General features: G+C 43.4%; 1 protein-coding gene across 1 annotated transcript in view; it reads left to right on the forward strand.

The window, feature by feature from the left end:
* Positions 1 to 21,024, forward strand: part of Tph2 (tryptophan hydroxylase 2) — a 100,178-nt gene that overhangs the window by 40,312 nt on the left and 38,842 nt on the right. The window contains exon 7 of the mRNA XM_075954567.1: positions 475 to 610. Coding sequence (XP_075810682.1) covers positions 475 to 610 — 136 coding nt within the window. The remainder of the gene's footprint in view (positions 1 to 474; positions 611 to 21,024) is intronic.

Here is a 21,024-nt window from a genome sequence, read left to right on the forward strand (position 1 = left end):
TCCTACGTCTTTGAGTTTTCTTATCCGCATTCGGCTTCTGAATTTAGGTCCCTAAAAATACTTTTAACCTTCTTTTTTAATGAACGTCTTGTTCCCCTGGAAACCACCACTCGTGAGCAAAAGCATATTTTAGTCACCGGAGTCCACAAGCGTGATGTCTGTTAATAGCGTGCGTCATTCCTTCCTCAGGAGTTTTAAAACCTGGATGATTTTGCAAATAACAGAGATCCTAAGACTTCATCATGTAAGAATGTATTATTTAATGAATATTATTTAATGAATGCATTATCACATATGAATGTATTATTTAATGACTATCATTGCCAAAGCCTTTACCAAAGGGTGAAAGCATGTATAACAAGTGTCCAAAATAGTAAATGAACTTTTAGTTCTTAAAAGATTATTAAGAAAAAATATACGGGCCCTCAGGTCCCAAGGTCTGAGTTTAGTTGATTCTTCCTCTTGTCTCTTTAGAGCGGTCTGGCTTCACAGTGAGACCGGTGGCTGGCTACCTGAGCCCGAGAGACTTCCTGGCAGGCCTGGCCTACAGAGTATTCCATTGTACTCAGTATGTGCGGCATGGCTCTGACCCCCTCTACACCCCAGAACCGTGAGTACTGTATTCAGAGTGAAACTGCATGAAGGTCACTGCTGTGTAAGCTTGCATGACTTGATTTCACATTTTCAGCACTGAGAACCACAGCACTTGTTTGGAGAAAGGAGAACAGTCTGGAAGATCAGCATCTTCAGCTGGTACCTTGGGCCTCTGATATTCTAGCTGAGGTCATCTCTCTTACTTTACTGCAATAGTGGATGTTCTGCTTGAGCCAAACTCTGTTTTTTTTTTCCTTCTTAGCTTTCTCCTCTTTCTCTTCTGTTTTTCAAGATATGGTTTCTCTGTGTTGCCCTGGCTGTCTTGGAACTCACTCTGTAGACCAGGCTGGTCTCGAACTCAGGGATCCACCTGCCTCTGCCTCCTGAGTGCTGGGATTAAAGGTGTGTGCTACCACCGCCTGGCATTCTTTAGCTTCTTGAATGTTGTTCCATTCTTCTCATCATATCTAGATAGCAACAAAGCATTTGATTCCTTTTTTCCTGTCAGTTTTCCTCAAAAGACTCGTCTGCAGCCCTTACGTCCATTCCTTCCTTGCCAATGGGAAATTAAGAGCAGACAGAGAAGCCATAAGATTGGGTCATCTAATGACGTTGTGGGTGAGCAGTAGGGTGGTGGGGGTGCTGGTGAACTGTGACCCCCTAACTGTTGAACAGTTAGCCTTCCCATAAATGGGATTATACAGTCTACAAGTGACAGATGTCCTATATTCTACTTACCATACTTCAAAAAATAATACTTGTTAGGAAGTACCTATGTGCTTGGGTCATTTGGGAAAGAGACAACCCCTTGTTGCCCTGGGCTGACAGGATGGAGAGCAATGGTTAGTATATAAGTAGACCGGTAATATGACATTAGGTGTTAGTCACACCAGTGACTGCTGGTAGGTCCTGTGAAGGCAGGTGGAGCAGGGGGAAGAGATGGAGAATCAATTGTTTCACCTATTGCTGTGGGTCCCCCAGGTGCCCAATGGCAGAGGACATTGGAGCAGAGATCTGAGTGCAAATATTCTAAGTCAGAAGAGCAAGGAAAAGAAAGACCCCGAGGCTGGGCCCTGCCATGGTTGTCTGCCTCCCTGGGCTTCATTCAGATGAATACCTCACCCCAATTTTAGGCTAATTTCTTGCTCACTGTTCTTCAAGGCACTCAAGTTATCACTTTGCTTATGATGCTGTTTTCCTTGAATAAGCACATGATTAATGGGCTGCCAAGGTCTTCACAGGGGAGCAGAGAGCCCTCTAGGTTCAAGCAGTTAAGTGGCTGATAACTGCGGAGGTGGGCAGGGATTAGAGCTGAGATTCTGGAGCCTCCCTCCCCCTCCTAGGTTGGCATGAACCACTGGCCAGGTGGGTCCCTGTAGGGTCACTATGTTGTTTTTTTTAGCTCCATTCAGCTTCTCTGAAAGCATTTCAGGGTAAACAAAGGTTACTTATAGGACTCCAGACATTTGGAAAAGCAATGCCTCTTAGAGTGGAGTACTCAAAGGAGCATTGTCAGAGTTAGAAAGGCAATCTCTAAATCTAGCCCAGAGGGTTTACAAATGGCCCTGTTTACAAATAGCAGGCACTTTGTTAGCTCTTTTTGAGTAACTGGCCCTCCTGAGACCCGTGATAGCGTGCCAATAGGTATGCAGAAAGAGAGGGCCAAGAAATGAGATTTTAGCCACAGAAGTCTATAAAATTTTGGGATAATGTGTTACATTTTTACCCAAGTACTCGCAGCCAATTCATTCAGCAATATTTATGTGCAGTGTTAGCAGGGAAGTACAGCCGATTTAGAGATGAATAAAATATAGTTTGCTTTGCTTTTTTTTTTCTTTCCTTAAAGCAGTTGACATCTGGCAGGGGAGGTAGAATCACAAATAATCAGAAAAGAGTTTGTTTAGGGGTATTGCATTAGAGAGTCCCAGAGGACAGAACCATCCAGAGAGAATAGAACAAAAATAGAAGCTGGAAATGGTGAGCAGAGAGCTCCAAGTGAAGGGACAAGCAAACCCAAGGGACAAGCAAACCCAAGGGACAAGCAAACACAAAGCCGTGGAGGCACGCAGAAGGTATCAGTAGCAGCTTTCATAGAGCATAGAGTGGCTACGGTACAGCTTATATCAGAGGTGGAAGTCATCTGAGCAATTCAAACTCATTTGTCAACCTAGGACAAATGGGATTTGGTTTTCATTGAAGGGGCTAGGGAACTGTCCAAGGTTCTGAAGCATGATCCGGTATTTATGTTTGAGAAAGATGACTGGGCACTGTGGTAGTGTGGAGAATAATCGAGATGGAAAGTTGGCTAGGGTGCTGACAGGTTCCATATCAAGTGTTGAGTTAAGGGGAGGCAATGAAGCAGTGGGGTGTCTCTTTCATGTTCTCTTAACCCTATAGGAAAGGACTTAATAATGTTTTCTGACTGTAGTTAAAGACAAGGAGAGGGAAGTCCCCTAAAGTAACGGTAAAGTTTTTATTGAGAAAGTAAATGACTTGTTATTTCTAGTAATTGTTAAGATTACTGGAAGAAGAAGATGAGGAAATGAAGAGGAGGATTTGTATTGGAATATGCTGTCTTTGAGATAATTGGGGTTGGGATTTCCTGATAAAGAAGACCTTAGTTCTGGAGTTCAGAAGTGAACTTGAAGATTGTACTAAAAAGAATTGAGAACTTGAATTTTTTTTATTATTTTGAGTATTTAAGACAATGTGTTTTGAGCGTATTCACCCCATTCATGCCTATAACTCTTCTCAAATCCACTCCCATCCCTCTACCTCTTTCTTCTCTGTATATATAATGACCTGAGTCCAATCTGTGCTGCCTAGCTATTTCTAGGTCTGAGGGCTATTCACCAGCACATGACTGATATACCAGAGGTCATAGTCATAAAGAAAACCGATGCTCTCTTCCCTGGAAGCCATCGGCTATCCAAAGATCTCCACACATAATTGAAGATGATTCCTGAACTCCTCCCCACTCCGTGTGAGAACGTTGATTGGCTTGACTTTGTGCATGTGACCACAGGTACCATGAGCTCATGAGGGCCGCAGTTCTGCCAATGTCCAGAAGAGACTGCTTCATGTCTGTGTCCCAACTTCTGGAGAATGGTCCTTTCAAATTGTAGGAGTCCCGTGGACGCACAGACAAGAGGAGAACCTGGGAATTCACCAATTTTGTGTTGTCTTGTTTATCAACTAATTCATTCGATTGTGTATTGTGTAGTCTATATATGTGTATATGTGTGTTTATGTGTGTGTGTGTGTACAAAGGATGACCTCGAGTGTCATTCTTTCTCTGGTGTCATCTACCTTGGCGCTTTAGTGCTTGTGTGGCAAGACATTAGGGATTAGTTTCCTTAGCCTTAATTTTCATAATATTTATTTGTTTAAAATGATGATTTTTGTAACAACTGATGCACATGTAGGGCCCAGAATTCAAAGGGTATACTGTACACAACAAGTTCCTTTTCTTCCCCTTGATACTGGTTTCTATTATAGCCTTCCAGAAATATGCTATGCAGAATAAATTCTCTATAGAGATCCTTTTCATCCTTGTGGATCACAAAGTCCAGTCTCTTTTTAGTGACATGGTTTGGACCCATAAAATACTGTACTTAGAAGTGCCCTTTCCTGCCCAACAGCTTTCACAGACATTGTCTTTAAAATGAAATCCCGCTTGCTCAATTGCATGCCATCAAGAAGGGCAGAGTTTCCAATTTGTGAGGTTCAGCTTGGCTGCTGTGTTTGGTGCCCGTTCGTTCCCTCTAAATTGCAGCCCCCCAGGTGTTGAGCTATGGTGGTGGAGGCGGCCCTAATGAGACAAAGGTGAGTGGTGAAGACTTGGGTAGAAATGGGAATGAAAGCCACAAAAAGGCGTTATCTGAAAAAGGGACTATTTTCTCTCTCCCAGTCCAAGAGTACAGTTTGCTATCACAGATTTCAACATATAATGACTTTTTTTCAGTATATTAACTGATGTGCAAATAATACTGTGTGGTTTCTTAAATTCATCTGTTTTTATGTACATTGCCATTTTTGCCTGCATTTATGTCTGATTTTCTAACACACGTTTTTGGTTTGCTTATATGTTTTCCTCTTTAAAATGCTTTTACCTTATTAATTTTTGGAATATTATTATTTTATGTGTATGGGTGTTTTGCCTACACATGTCTATATACCACTTGTGTTCCTGGTGCCCACAGAGGCCAGAAGAGGGCATCAGTCCCTTTGGACTTGGAGTTACAGATCGTTGAGAGCAACCACGTGGGTGCAGAGAATCTAACCCTGTCCTCTGCAAGAGTAACAAGTGCTCTTAACCACCGAGCATATTAGCCCTCCTCTACCCTTTTCTCAGCTTTTATTTTTATTTTATTGAAAAATTGTTTTCATACAATATATCCAGATCGCACTTTTTCTCCCTCTCAGTTCCTCCTAAATCCTTACTACTCACCCAATTCCATGCCCTTCCCTTTTCTCTCTCCTTAAAACGTAAATAATAAAAAAAAACAAATATAAAAAAACCAAGAAACACACACAACATGAAATCAGAATTTACAAGTAAAACACCAATAAGAGAAAAAAAAAATAGGCCTAGGCAAAGCTATGTGAGACAAAGTTTGCAAAAGTACTTCTGAGTTTATTTTATGTTGGCTGTCTACTCCTGGGCATGGAACCTGCCCTGAAGTGTGGTTGATATGGCCGATGAGACTCAGCTGCAGAGGACTACATTTTCCTTTAAATGGGTACCAATTGTAGACTGCTTCTTGATTAGGGCTAGGAGCCCTATCAGCTTCTTCCTCTCAACACTGGGAACCTCTCTGGCTTGAACTTGTGTAGCCCTTGTGAATTTATATGTGAAGCAGTTCTATTATGTCTGGAGGACACTTTCTTTGGAACCATCCACCTCCCCTGGCTCTTACAATCTTTCCAACTCCTCTTCCTCATAGCTCCTTTGGTCCCAAGGGGAGAGTTTGATGAAGAAATCCCATAATACTGAATACTTTAACATCTCTTAATCTCTTCACATTGTTCAGTTCTGTTGTGTGATATTTCCTGTCTTTTGCAAGAAGCTTTTCTGATGGTTGAGTCAGGCCCTGCTTTATGGGTATAGCTGAATGTCATTATGAGTCCTTTTGTTGATAAATTTCTTTAGCAGGATAATAATAGCAGATTTTTTCTAGGACCATGCCCTATCAAGTCTCATGCTCTCGGCAACACTGGCAATATCAAACATAAGATCCATCTCATAGAGTAGGTCTTAAACCCCATCAGAGAGTGACCAGTCATCCCCAAAACGTTTGTGCCACCATTGCGTCATTGAGTGTATCTCACAGGCAGGCCACCATTGTAGATTATGAAGTTTGTGGCTGAGCTGATGATTATAGTTCCCCCCTGGTAGCATTCCAGGACCATCAATAGGGGTGAACCTCTAGTTAGGAATGACTTCTCTGTGTTCAATGAGATATGTAAGGATTATCTTCAGTAATAGGGATTTCACATCAGTTTGTGGAAAGCAACCAATACCTTTGACAATAGCCTAAGATGTTTGGGGGTTTCCATGGGGCCCCTTTGGCCAAAGACTCAACTATATATAACTCATTCCTGGCACTCAGAGTTTTGTTTGTTGGCATAAGATGTCTAGTTGGGGCATTGTTCCACTGTTGTTTGGTGAACTCTAGTCAGATTCCTATCATACATGTATATATATATTTTAGGAAGTGTCTTCAGTAATGGTTTGGGTTTGGTTTCAGTAATGGGTTTCTGTACAGGTTCTCCCTTTCCATATTTCTTTGCTTATAACTCTCTTTCAACCTCTTCCTCATTTAACCCTCTTACTCTAGTCTCCCCAAGCCTCTGTCTCTTCATAACAATATGGTATTCTATTCCCCCTTCCTTGGTAGAACCTCTCTTTTACCCTAGTCCCTTGCTGGGTACCTAATGTGGTTAGATGCATTGTAGCACACTTGAGACTGGTCTTCGTATAACCCAGGCTGGTTTTGAACTTCTTATGTAGCAGAAGATGGCCTTGAACTCCCAATCCTCCTGCTCCCCACCCAAGGCTGAGTCATTTATTTATTTGAGACAGGGTCTCATGTAACCTAGTTTGCTGGCCTTAAACTCATTATATAACTCAGAGTGACCTTGAACATCCAATATTCCTGTCTTTACCTCAAGTGCTGGAATCACAGACATGCATTAGTTTGGCTAGGGATCAAACCCAGTGCCTCATGCATGCTAGTCCAGCACTCCACCAAATGAGCTATATTTTCACTCCCAGATTTTGCATTTTAAAGACTCCGAATTCTTTGAACTCGGGCAGACAGTAAGACTTGAATTAAAAAAGTGATGACATATTGGATTGCTTCTTTGGGAGAAATCTTTGTAGCCTGTAGCACTGTAGAGAAGTCTTGTAAGTTGGTGACTCCTGACTTTTCTGATTGCAGGAGATACTTTTCCATGTGTTTATGTCTGATTGAAGGTCACTGATACACATCTGGATTGAAGGTCACTGATACACATCTGGATTGAAGGTCACTGATGTACATCTGGATTGAAGGTCACTGATACACAAAAAGTAGAAGATGCTTGCTGTTTTCTCCTGGGGCAGTGCCTGAGGTTTTGATTCTGCACCTCAGTGTTGGCTAGTTGAATACTTTGATTCACTGTGATCCCAAATAATGCTGTGGTTAATCAAGTATCAATTCCAACAAATGATTTTCCAACAGAATATCAATTGGCCAATTCTAAATTATTTTAATAAGATCATTCATCTCACACAGCGGAATGAGTGAAGAAGGGCTCCAAGTGCCACGTAACAAGATTTGTAGCACCCTTAAAGCTTATGGTTTGATTTTTGTCTGTGGGCTTTGCCATGTCATTCCCATGGCCACCTTATCTTCTTTCAGGACAGACTTTCTTGGCACTTTGTAGCTGCGGTTATTGTGTGTAGGGAAATGTCTTGTGCATTTTAATGCACTTAGGAGCATTGGTAGTCACCACCTATTAGCTGTCAAGAGCATCCTTATTTGAGACCCATCCCATTTACAGAATCACAAGTTGTTCCCCAGAGGACAAGGTTAACTTGAGTTAAACACTGCAAGGGAGTAAGAAATCCTGGCTTCGGCCAATGACTGAGCCTTCCTTAAGAAGCCACCTGTAGATCCTTGTCTTCTTCCTGACATAAAAACACTAGCATACCTTCATTTGACATTTGTTCATTCCTCTTCCATGTAGATAAGAAAGTGTGATCTTATCAAACCATTACTTAGTCCCTATGAGATTTTCCACATCAGTGGTGGGACAGGGAGAAGGGAAGGGAAAGAGAGAGATAGGCAGACAGAGAGATATAGTCACATCTAAGAAATGTACAGAAAGTGACACAGAGAATGAGTCTCAATCTTTCTTGAAAGGCATGCCAGGTGGTTCATTCTTCCTTGGAGTAAATCTGTGGGAATTCTTTTGGATTCAGCTCAGTTCTAGCCTTCTTTTGAAGACTTTTGCAGTCAGTTAGACGCGTCTACGGCACTCCGCCTTACTTCTATGTCAGCCTTTACAATGCTGCCTGATAATTATTTGGTCATGTGCCATTTGTTCGGCAAGACTTAGACCAGTTGGCACAGGTAACTTCAGAGGTGGGAAGAGTCAGTCTTTCTGTGGAGTGGATCTCTAAACATGACATGTGAAGGAAAAACCGAGTGGAGAGTGTTCTAAGTCATGGGTGGTAGTGCCTCTAGGAGATGTCAGATTTTGAGATACACCCAGAGTCTCAGACCCGGTCCAAGAGAATCCAAGGTTGCAGGTTTAGCTCTGTAGAGAATCCAAGGTTTCAGGGCCAACTCTGTGGAGAATCCAAGGTTGTAGGGCCAGATGAATCTCAGGCACTCTGCAGTAGCAGGCCCTCTTTCTGAGTGGCTGCAGTCCTACACCAATGATTCCAGGGTCTGATGCTGACCATTCTTCCATGAATCAGAAATTTTCACTTGTTCGTATCACCAGGAAAACTCATGAAACTTTTATGGCAGGGTTTTCCAATACCAATAGAAGTTCCAGAGGTAGGTCCTCTGAATCAGCATATCCTTTTCTTTAAATCACACCTACTAAGGAACAACCCATTATGTCCGATGACTTTACTTGTAGGATGATACACGTCTTAGAAGAAAAGGTAGCTATTGTGGAGCTGACGAAGAGGAACTAAAGATGTGAAAGTTGCTACTATTTCTCCTTAAAGAAAAAGAGAGGGAGGCAGGGTAAGCAGAGGGGGATCTAACCATATATCATCAAGTATTAAAAGTGTATTTTTTTTTTATTCTTTGGGTAACTAACTTTATTGTTGTACCTAGAAGGTAGAGAAAAAGTTTTGCCTGCCTTACAAATAATTCACTTTGTGCTATGTTTAAAATTATATCTGAGCTATGTTAAATATTAAGATAGAAATTTAGACAGAGAGGCAGAGTTGTCAGATGAAAAAGAATCATCAGACAGATAGTCAGACACCCAGAGTAGGGAGGGAGGCAGAGACAAAGAAGAAAGATTAGGCCTGGCATGGGTTTTTGAAACCTCAAAGCCCACCCTGACTGACAAACTTCCTCCAACAAGGCCACACCTCCTAATCCTTCTCAAACAGTTCTGCTAACTGGGGGCCAAGAATTCAAACAAATGAGCCCATGGAGACCATTCTCATTCAAACCACCATTGTGGATGATAATGAAGTAGGTGGGAGCTTCTTCCCCAGGGAGAAGACTGAACTAGGGAGGTAGGGACAATTCCGGAATTGATTTAGTTGAGGAAATTCTTGCCTGTGCAAAAATAAAAGTTGTTGGGAAGAGTATTTCCCTTTCCCTTTTGCCCAAGCAGCTTAGTTGGGTCTGGTCTCTGTTATCAGGTTTCTGGGTCTTAGATATTTAACTTTTCAGTTACTCTACTGAGTCTACTCCCTAATATCTATTTCAATTCATTTTGACTTTCCTTTCCAGGGTAAGCTCTTCTGGTGGGATTGCGATTTTGATTCCTTGGAGTTCCTGTAGTATTATTTAATGTATCCTATGCTAGGTAGTTGTTGAATACTGGTCATTCCATTTGTATGTGTCTGTTACATGTCTATGTGGTTTGTAATTCTCTTAGTGGTTACTGTGGCCAATGAGACTGGCGATAATGCAGAGTTCATCAGCAAGAAATACGGTTCAAGGAAACATCTCTTCCTGGACTCATAACTCATGCTTGCTTTAGTTACTTTTGTGTTCTTGTGGCAACATCGAGGAAAATTTATTTTAGCGTATGGTTCCAGGGGGATAATTCTTTCATGGTGGGGAGTCAGGGCAGGAACAGTAGGCATGGTGGCAAGAGCTGAATGCTGAGGGCTCACAGACTTTACTGTAAGCATGAAGAAGAGAGAAAGTTGGAAATGGTGTGAGTATCTAGACTCAGTCTGTCACTTAAGGTAGACCTTCAATCTCCAACGAGGCTATACCACCTAAACCTCCCGAAACAGTGCCACAAACTGGCGACCAAGTGTTCAAATGCGCAAGAGTGTGGGAGACAATTATTGTTCAAATCACTACAATACCCTTGATATTCTGCATGAATTGACGGAGGATTAGTAAATAGAGAAGGTCAGGGCAAGAAGGTCTTTCCTTCCAAATTATTGCTGCAGAACTATTTAATATAATATAGTCTCATTCTCTTCAATATAGGCTGAGCCTCTGTCGGAGACCAGCCCAGACATAAACCATTTCTTGTACCTGTGTGGGAATAAATGAGGCGCAGTTCACAAGACAATACTGGGAAGGAGTCTCAGGGTTCATTCAGATCCTGAAAATCACCCGTGTCTATTATCCAAACAGCTTTTATATCAAAACATAAACTGAGGGGGAAATTCATTAGCATTGTTTCCTAGGTCGGGGGTGTGTGTGTGTGTGATGACTTAGGCCACGTCCATAGCTATGTTTTTTGTCTCCTCCAGGCCCATTCCCATTTTGTCATATAGACTGAGAAACACTTCTTCCCCAGGCGACCTCCTAAATTACAATAGAAGTAGAAGGACATTAGCATCCTGGCCACTTGTCTAGAATGGCTCAGGTTGTTTCACTGTCAAAAGGCTAGGCGACCACCTTCTGTGTGGCAGGTGCAAATTGTGCCTTGTAGGTCGCTCAGAATTCTCTGACTGCCAGACAGTGTAGGAATATGGGCCTGTATAATTGGGTCCATTCAAGCCTGCCCTGCCTGGATTTCTGGTTGGAATTAGAGGTGTCCAAGGGTCTCAGCGTTCAGTGCCTTGTGCCCTCTAGGACATAAACATTACTCTCAACAGAGTGGAAATCACACCCACACCATGACTTCCTTAAGCCATTTTCATTTTTGAGAGGGGGCAGCCAGAATTTAATATGTAAACACTTTCAACATTGTTCTTTGTGGTCGAATCTGGGCAGTGAGCTTTTCCATAAGTGGTGTCTTAGTTTGCTTTCTATTGTACGATAAAATCCCCACCAGGAGAGGAGGAAAGGCTTTTTTTTTTTTTTGGCTTGAGGGTCACACTTTATTATCTAAGGGAATTCGGGGGCAGGAACTCAAAGCAGGAACCTAGAGACAGGAACTGAAGCAGAGGCCATGGAGGAGTGATACTTGCCTGATCTTCATGGCTTGCTCACTTTGATTTCTTATACCACAGGAATACCAGCCCAGGGATGAAACTGCCCCCAGTGAACTTGGCTTTTCCACATCAATCATTTGTCCAGGGCATGTCTTACAAACTTGCCTGCAGGCAATCTGACGGAGACTTTTTTTTTTTTCAAACACAAGGTCCTTCTTAGACAACACTAGCTCATGTCGATTTGACAAAAACTTAACCAGGACAAGAGCCGATGCTGGAATGTAAAAAAAGAAAAGCATAGTTGCACCAGAAATTCCCTTTACATAGTCTTAATGGAAGCATTAGAAAGGATATATTTTCTATTACATCTTAGATGCTGGGTTTAGCTTATTGGCAATACAGATACACTGGATACAGCGTAGCGTTTGCTCATTAGATCTCGGAGCTGTGCTTCCTGCTGAGTGGGGATGATTGCTCCTTCAGCATATACTCATGGGGCATAGTTTCTGCCCTGGTGCCATCGCTTGTCAAATCAAAAGCAGCCTCTGACCATTAGGAGTAAGTCACGACACCGTAGATGGACCCTGCAGGGTTTATTGCCATGGTACACCTAAATGCATGTGTGTGCTAAGTACAATCTTTCTTGCTCACAGTTGAACAGTTTAGGTACAATTAATGCTGGTTTGAAATATCTTCTCCCCCCCACCCCCGCCTTTGTAATCACTGCTGTGTTTCTACTTTACAGGAAAAATAAAAGCGAATGACCTAAGACCATATTATTCATTGTGCCTTGGGGAAGTGAGTGCGTTTTAAGCTTACCCGTTGCTTATTATGACAGAATCCTCCCAGGGCTAGCAAAAGATGTGGTCTGTTTCCTTTCTTTGGGGGCTCAGCCGTGAATCCTTGTTTAAGTGAGAATAGCAGCCGGCAACGATGTCAGCTTTCACATTTACAGAGGTTGGCTGCTCCCGTTTGACAGACAGATGCCTCCTGCTAGGCCTGTAACAATACCACAGATATGATCTCACCTTTCCCATCTTTCTCTATTGGGGGGCTCTGGGTCTTCACACTGGTCCAGCATGAACCCCAATCACTGTGACTGTTTTCAGGACAGGCTCTTCCTGAGGTCAACTCTGGGTCTGATCTCAGTGGAAGAGTTGCATAGACAAGCCCTTGTTTCTGCTTCCTCTGTCCTGGAGGACACACGAGCTCGGCACCAAGCCTGCCCAGCCATCTGGTTTTCTTCTTTATGCTGATGTCACACTTGCTGTTCAAGGTGGCGACAGTGACTCTGAGACGATGGTGTGTTTTCAGAAAGCCCGACTCATCTAGCCTTTCTTGTTGCTTTGTAATCCGGAGCTCATCGGTGCATTCTCTTACCGTCTTCTCTCTCAGAAGAAATTTGCTTTGGGATATACCCAGGGCCAGTGAAGATGGTAGAGCCTTGAAAACATTGTCATCCCTTCTACCCTTGCCTCTGAGTGATGTGAACAGCCACCAACACCGCCGATGGCATCAGTTGTGACGCTTCCTTTAGTAGTAGCAAACGCGTGCAATTTGTGTGCCTATTAATGACTTTGTAACTCGAGTGCCAGGAACTCTCAGTATTGAATGTGAAGAAACCCATTGGAAACTCAAAACTACCTGAGCTGTTCTGAATTTATGAATGGGGAAATGAGGCACAGAACCGTTAAGTTTTTCTATGGTAACGTAAGTAGGGAAGCCAGGATCTGAACTGGGATAATGATGCCAGCATTTGTGGATTTAAACACTGCTTTTTGATACATAGACACAAAACCTCAAAACTTCCATATATGCTAAAATTGAACAGTTGTCTCAAATTTTAATTATAAAGTTTGAAAAGAGCTCAGAAATGACTTTTTTTGGGGGGCAGGGGGACTCTTGTGTGAATACGCTGTGCCTATCGGAAAGACTAGGTCTATGTTTTTCTGTCCCATCCTTGACCCAATTACCAGGTTTGCTCTAAGCTGGCTCTCTGCTTTGATCTTCATGGGCTTGAAGCTGCTTAACTCTCGTTTATCATGAGGAGGCAAATCTCCCATGTCACTGGGAAAAAGAAGGGCACAGCACCTCAGGACAGCACACTCAGGCCAGAGGAGACCGCTGTGCTCTGTCCTCGGGCCAGCAGCATGCAGGACTCCATGCCCTGGCATCCAAGTCCTACCACCAGCTCCCAGTGTGAGGCCGGCAAGCCATTTAACCTCCCTGCGTGCAGGCTGATGAAATAAGTCTTTGATCTTTGGAGGGAAGGAAGCTTGACATAAATACCAAGCAGGTTCACTCATCTTTTAGACGCATGCGGAGACTGATGTTTCTCAAAAAATTCCAGAACATTTTTAGTGACAGGACTACAGTCCCAGACAAGAACCTCCTTGTTTTCAATCACACTATTAGGCCTTGTTTTGTGGAGTCCCTAAAAGCCAAACATCCCTCCAAGACTTTCCCCTACAGAACTTATTGGGAGCACTGGGCGTACTTCAAGGTACTTGGTTATGTTTTAAAAGTCCTCTATATGACTTAAAGCCTGGGCATTGTGCAACCAAACTTGTGTTTTATAGGCTCCCTGGAACATGGATTTTCCTCTATGAAAATATCTGCAATGACTTGGGATTAAAAACTCTAGTCTCAGCCGCTCTTTTTCTCCTTTTCAAGCTGATTCGAAGCAATAGTCCTCCGTGTCCCATGCCCCCACACCCGGGATTGGCATGTGCCTGGTGCCCATGACCCAAAGTGAGAATACTCACAGACAACCACATCTGAACAAAAATTCATATTCTCCCCAGCAAGCTGGAGTCAGGGAAGAAGTTCATTACGCATCTTCAGGTGTGGAAGATAGTGATGATCAGGGAGCATTTTTTTTTTTCAGAAATATTTGCATTTTTAAATTGAAAGTTCAGAAGAAGAAATTCAAAATGATTGAATTCCAGGAAAAAAGAGGTAATTACCACTCCAGCCTCTTCATTGCGGTGTGAAGAATGACATCCATGGGTAATCCCGTCACAGACACTGCCACTAGAGAGAAAGAAACGGAAGTTGATACCCCCTCGCCCTCCCTCTCTCATTCTATCTGTCTGGCTTCAGTTGGCCCGCTTTGGAGAGGTCTGCAGGACCTTTGCCGTTTTACAGATGGCGATTCTAAGGTTCACAGCAACCAGGTAATTTCCCTAAGGTCGTTCAGTTAGGAAAGAGCAGAACCACGATTTGGTCCGGAGCCCTAATGTGACTGAAAATTAGGAACGGCGTGTGCGCGGGCGGGTTTCACTTGGATTCATCCTGGTGCGGAGCAGAGGAGTCTCTTCGACAGCTGCTGTGTTCCATCGAGTTGGGCGTTTCTCATGTGCTAGATTTTTCCAAGTGCTAGCAGCTCAAAAGGAATGTGGCATGGCCTCTTTTCTGGATGTGCCTGCATTTCGTTAGTGATGAAGGACTGAGAGAGCAAACTCGTTCGAGTATGAAAGCTGAGACATAAACTCAATTTAATGCAATATGAGCAATAATATTTAACTTATGGAAACTTAGGTTTCCAATGCATTACATTTCTACGTTTTTAAAAGATGTAGGGTGAAAATGACTCAAAACCTCCATTTTCCAGATGAGTAATTATTAGGTTTCTGTTGACCAATATGATAAAATGTGATTACTGATACTTAAATGAAATTAATTAAGGTTATGAGTCAAATATTCAGTTATATTAGCCACATTTCAAATGTTCTGTGGCTATAGTGCTAAGCGGCCATTTCATTGAACTGCATAGAGAACCCATTTAATCACTGCAGAGTGTCCTATTGGATAGGGCTGTTTAAATCATTTGCCTTTGTGGGAATGTGGGGACTTGACATATGAGATGACTGCAGACTACATGCTTTTAAAAATCTATTTCAATTATCCACCACCAACAATGTGGTGGTTTGACTGACAATAGTCATTTAGACTCATGTTTGAATACTTGCTCTCCAGTTGGTGGAACTGTTTGGGAAGGATTAGGGTGTGTCACTGGGGGTGGGCTTGGAGGTCTCAAAAGTATATCTTATTTCTAGTTAATTCTCTCTCTCTCTCTCTCTCTCTCTCTCTCTCTCTCTCTCTCTCTCACACACACACACACACACACACACACACACTACTGCTCCAGCACCATGGCTGCCTGCCACCATGTCCCTTGTTAAGATGATCATGAAATCATGAGCTCCCAAGCTAAATGCTTTCTGGCATAAGTTGACCTTATCATGGTACTTTGTTATGGCAACAGAGAAGTAGCTAGGACAGCATTTGTTTTGTGGTAGAGCAAGTTCATGGTCTTATTCATGCTGAGCAAGTACTCTACCGCATCCAGTCCTCAGAGTTCATGCTTTTACAGTGTTTTTATTACTGCCTTAATTTTAGTAAGGTGAGAGGGGACTTTAAATCTCTTACTTTTATGAGGAACATGAAATATTCTAGAAATAGAGGGGGATTAGTGGCATAGATGAATTTTCATTACAGTCCCATAGTCTTCAGAAGCACCAGAAGCGATTTCTTCTGTTGGAAGAGAACTAGTTCTTTTGGTCATGGTCCTTCTTGGATAGTCATCATAAGGTAACCTCTGCAAGGTCTTCTGCTAAGATTGTGCTTTATTTGCTTTTAGATTTTGATTCCTAAAATAGTACCTAGTATATATAAAACACACAGCAAGCGTGTCTGGAATAGAAATTTTAAGTTTTAAGAAAGAGCTGGAGGATGATGGCTCAGCAGGTAGGAGGACTTGGTACGTAAGCATGAGGATGCGAGTTCAAATCTCCAACAACTATTTAAAAGTGAGGCATGGCTGCGTATCAACCCAGGACTGTGAGGGGCAGAGAGGGGGTCACTGAGGCTTGCTGGTGGTCAGTAAGGTTTAGTGAAAGACCCTGTCCTGAGGAAACAGGTGGTGGAGGGTGACAGAGCATGGGAACAGATGTCCCCTTGGGCCTCTGAGCATGTGCATGAACATATGCACCACCCAAACACATGATACACACAGATACACACACACAGAGACAGACAGACAGACACACGCACAGACACACACAGAGATGATACACACAGATGATAGATACAGATACACACACAGACACAACAGAGAGAGACACACAGACAAGCACACACTTGCACAGATGATACACACAGACACACACACACAGACACATACACAGATGATACACACAGACACAGACAGACACAACAGAGAGAGAGAGAGAGAGAGAGACAGACAGACAGACACACACACACACTTGCACAGATGTGCACACAGATGCAGCACACACACGGGCACACAGACAGGCACATAAAGATGGGTATGCACACACACAAAACACACACACACAGAGACCCACAGAGACAGACACGCGCATGTGCGCACAGACGCACACATGCATAGAGACCTACGTGTATGCACTCAGAGAGACCTACACACAGACACACATACAGCTCTACATATGCATGCATGCATGCACACATATGCACGCATGTGCACACACACACACAGACCTATGCACGTGTGCAAGCACAGAGACGCCCCCCACACCTCTAATATCCTCCGCTTCAAAAGAATATCATAAAGAATAGGATTATTAGACTCCTGTATGATTCCTTGAGGAAGGAAGTAGAGATTTCTTCCCAGGCGGCATGTGAGTGGGCGACTTTGCAGAACGAGGGCTGTGTTTTTGTGTATATATGCTGTGATGGGGATACGGAGGAGATGATCATAAGAGCTGCCAAAAAGCTCACGTGGGGCTTATTTTATCTTAGTTTTTGGCTTCTTAGGACAGTCACATGTAGCCCAAAGCTAGTCTTGAACTTGCTTTCTAGCAGAGGCTGGTCTTGAACTTCTGATTTCCTGCTTCTATTTCCCAAGTGCTGGGCTCTAGGAGTGTGCCACCAAATCTGACTTACGGTCTGCTGTTCTAACTCTAAACTAAAGAAACTTGATGGCTCCCAAGCAAGCCCCGAGAACAAATTGCCTCAGTACCAAATTAGTTCCCGTTATCATCCCAGTGCCATGAAAACAAAGCAACTGGCTTGCCGTCTGTTTGTTCGGCACCCGATATGTTCTGCCATGGTACTTGCTTGCCCCCCCAAATGTCGTGTGGAAGCTGAAGAAATACTCGATTCTGGCTCCTGGCTTACTCTCTGCTTCTTTTCATCAAGGCCGACTTCCACGCCACCCTCTTATCTTCTTTTTTTTATGATTTAGTGACTGTGTTGGCTTCTGTCAAATAGAACAAACAAAACCTGTGGAGAAAAACGCCACAAAAGACGGGACACGCTGATTCGGGTTGGGGAGCAAATGCCACACGCTCACTCAACCACCTCTCAAAGGCTTTAATTTATGGCGAAAATAAAAGGCGGTTGTTCAACACTGAACAAGAGGAGTCAGTTTTGGGAACCGATAAGAGGAGAAAAATGCCAGACTCATTTTGAATTTGAACTTAACAACCAGGACCCTTATTTCCCTGCGGCAACATGATCACAGCTTTCTTAGGATGATTTAAGAATTCCCCGGGAGACACTTCGCCCGGGCCCTTTTGTGGGCCTATCTCAGTGCCTTAGAATCCTCCTCACTGGGCTTATCAGAGAAGATTCCAATTTAGAGCAGTAAAAGTCTAGTGTCTGATAGCAGTGCTGGCCTTTTTTTTTTTTTAAAGAGACATGATGTTTTACAGTGCTAACAGTTTTGAAAAGGTCCTACGTTTGCCGGGGACAGAGCACTTTTGTGTGAAGGACTCTGAAAAGCATTATTCAGGAGAAAATGCATCAAAGGGAATAGAGAAAAAAAAAAAGGAAAGTTTGCTGATGTGGAGATTGGAGGCAGCCTGTGCTGGCAGGCACAATTATGACCAAATAATTGGATCTTTGAAGAGAGATAAGATGAGATGAAGCAGTAGTTGTTGGCTCCCAATGGGAGCCCGTTCATTAGTTACCACAGAGTCCAGCTGTGGAGGAGTCAACGGCCACAGGGGCCATGGTCTGGCTTACAGGCAGGGCATAGCAGCAGCAAAACAGGGTGAAGAAGCCCTGCTTCGGTCCCCCAGGCCTCTGCTGGCAGGAAGGCTCCTCTCGTGGGCTGCACCCCGGCACCTCTCAGACTCCCTAAAACTGCACGTGCTCAGCTTCAGCTCCGTGTCCGTCAGAGAGAAACAAAAGGAAATGTGCCGTTTCATAGTTCGTGGGTTCTTTAGAAATGGTTTCAGATTTGAGAGTTTTTTTTCTGCATGTCTACATGTGTGCAGCATGCCTGTCATCTACCTGGGCACAGCGTGCATTTCTGGTGTTCACAGAGGCGAGAAGATGCCCTCGAAGTGGCGTTACCTATGGCTATGAGTTGCCGTGTGGGTGCTGGGAATTGAACCGAGATCCTCCGCAAGAGTAACAAATGCTCCTGTGACTGAAAAAGCATGGGATAAAACCGGACTCTCTGAACATGGCGAACAATGAGGGCTGATGAGAAGCCAAGGACAATGGCACGGGGTTTTGATCCTACGCAATGTGCTGGCTTTGTGTGAGCCTAGCCAGTTTGGATGTTCACCTTCCTTGATATGGACAGAGGGGGGAGGACCTAGGACTTACCACAGGGCAGGGAACCCTGACTGCTCTTTGGACTGGAGAGGGAGGGAGAGAGGAGTGGGAGGAGGGGGAGAAGGGTGGGAGGGAGGGGGAGGGAAATGGGAGGCTGGGAGGAGGTGGAAACTTGTTTTTTTTTTCTTTCTTTTCTCAATGAAAAAAAAAAGAGTAACAAATGCTCTATATGCAGAGCCATCTCTCCAGCCTATAATGTGTGTGTGTGTGTGTGGTGTTTATCGGAAATGTTGAAAATCTTTCTTTGCTCATTGGTTTCCGTGTTTATGGGGACTTTCTTCTTTATCTGCCTTTCTTAAAGGTGGGGGAGACAAAAGAGTACAGTGTTTATTTCAATGTCCCACCAGCCCCAAAGGAGAATAACCACTCTTGGCCTTGAAATACGGGACCTGGTAGCATTGGTCCATGAGAAGTAAGGCTGTTATGTATTCTGCATCCAGATTTTCTTCAGGAATCTCTCTCAGGACTCGTGCATGGAGTCAAAATTGAGCAGAGAGCACAAAGTAGTGACCTATGGCACAATCATCTCTACCCATAACAGAGCGAAGGCCATCCCTAACGTTCCGCTAAGGATTCTGTTAGACATCTTGCTTCAGGCGTTCATCTTTAATGGGACAATATAACTCCCTCTGTTACACTGTATGACTTGCTTCTTCCAGATCCATAATTTCTTTTACCCCATGTACAGTGTGCCTATCATGTTATTGTGACGATCGTGGAGATTTTTAAGTTGGTTAGTGTATTACTGGCTTCTGATAATGACACCTTAATTTAAAATACAAGCCACAGCCCTTTCCACTGAGAATTGATTCCTTTGTGTTCTTGGCCATCTTGTGCTTTTTTTTTCCCTTTGTAGCTGCTGACTTTTACTTTGAAGCGACTTTTAGGTCTCTGTTCTTACAGTCTTCCATGAGAAACTGTCCTTCTATGTAAGGCCTTTAAATTTCCAATAAGTTACAATAAATCAGGCTTTTAGGTTTATTTGACATTATTCTAAGAATCAACTGCTACTGTAGTTACGACTTATTCTGTTACAGTGTAAGGCCCCCAGCCCCATGCCTGGCTCCGTACAGCATTCACCAATTGTTAGTCTCCTTTCTGCTCCCATGATTTTACTGATACTAGGCTAATACCAGTCTCAATATTTTTTTTCTAGGTGCTAGATATCTGGTCTGATGTGGAGTTCTTGTTGCTGCATTCCTTCCAAGACCAAAAGCGGGGCTTTAGTATTTATCACAAAGGCTACTATGGGAGTGCCCAAAGTTTTCCAGGGCAGGCCACTTGACCTTAATTCTAGCCTTGATGGAGACCCCAGGAATGAGATCAGAGTTCTTCTCCCAGTGTGGAAACGTGAGGCATGTGCCCGAGTTAACAGCAGGTGGAGGCGGAATTAGCTTCCTGTTCTTCAGTCATGGCTTATTCATTATTCTCCAGGATTACGATGCAACTTCAGTGGACAGCCGCTTAGTTTCCTCAGATCATAGAAGCACCTTCAGCTTAAAATTTCAGCACTATTTCTTTGTCAGCCCGCTGGGGAGAGAGTCCGGTGCCATTAGCCATGAGAATGGGTCTCGGCTCTGGCTGTGGCTCGTTTTACCTGGGGAGCTTTAAAAAATGATTTCCCGGTCAATCCCAGGAAGCCTGATTGAACTGGTCATGAGTGGAGTCTAGATGCTTGGTATTTTAAAAAGGCCTCTCAAGTGATTTGGAAGCATGGGGCTAGAAGTGGAGGAAAAGGAGACTCAGTTCCTGCTAACTACGGCTTTCCTTATGCTAACTATGTTGGTTACGCTGGCGTATGCTCTGAGACATGGCTTCCTCCTCATTTATACTGTATCTGTAAATTAAACTGGCAGAGAGCAGAAAGAATGCAACTTTGAACCAGAAGAATTTCAAGTCTCGTCCAAAGTCTTTTACTAAAGGCAGAACCATGGAGAATATTAAGTTTACACAATTTTAGTTTCCCCACTGATCAAAAGGTCATCATAACAAAGCTTCATTGCGAGGCAAGATTAAATCGTTCACATGACACGAAACTTTAAGCACTGTATCCAGTTCATAAAGTTTCAATACACTTTCTTGTGTACATGCATGCATGTGTACATGTGTGTATGCACATGTGTGTGAGTGTATGCACGTGTGTTGGAGGCCAGGAGTTGATGTAGGGTGTTTTCTTCTGTCACTCTCCCCCTGACTTTTGGGGACAGGGTCTCTTATTGAACTTGTAGAGCTTA

This window comes from Microtus pennsylvanicus, chromosome 20 (assembly GCF_037038515.1).
Source record: "Microtus pennsylvanicus isolate mMicPen1 chromosome 20, mMicPen1.hap1, whole genome shotgun sequence".
NCBI lineage: Eukaryota > Metazoa > Chordata > Mammalia > Rodentia > Cricetidae > Microtus > Microtus pennsylvanicus.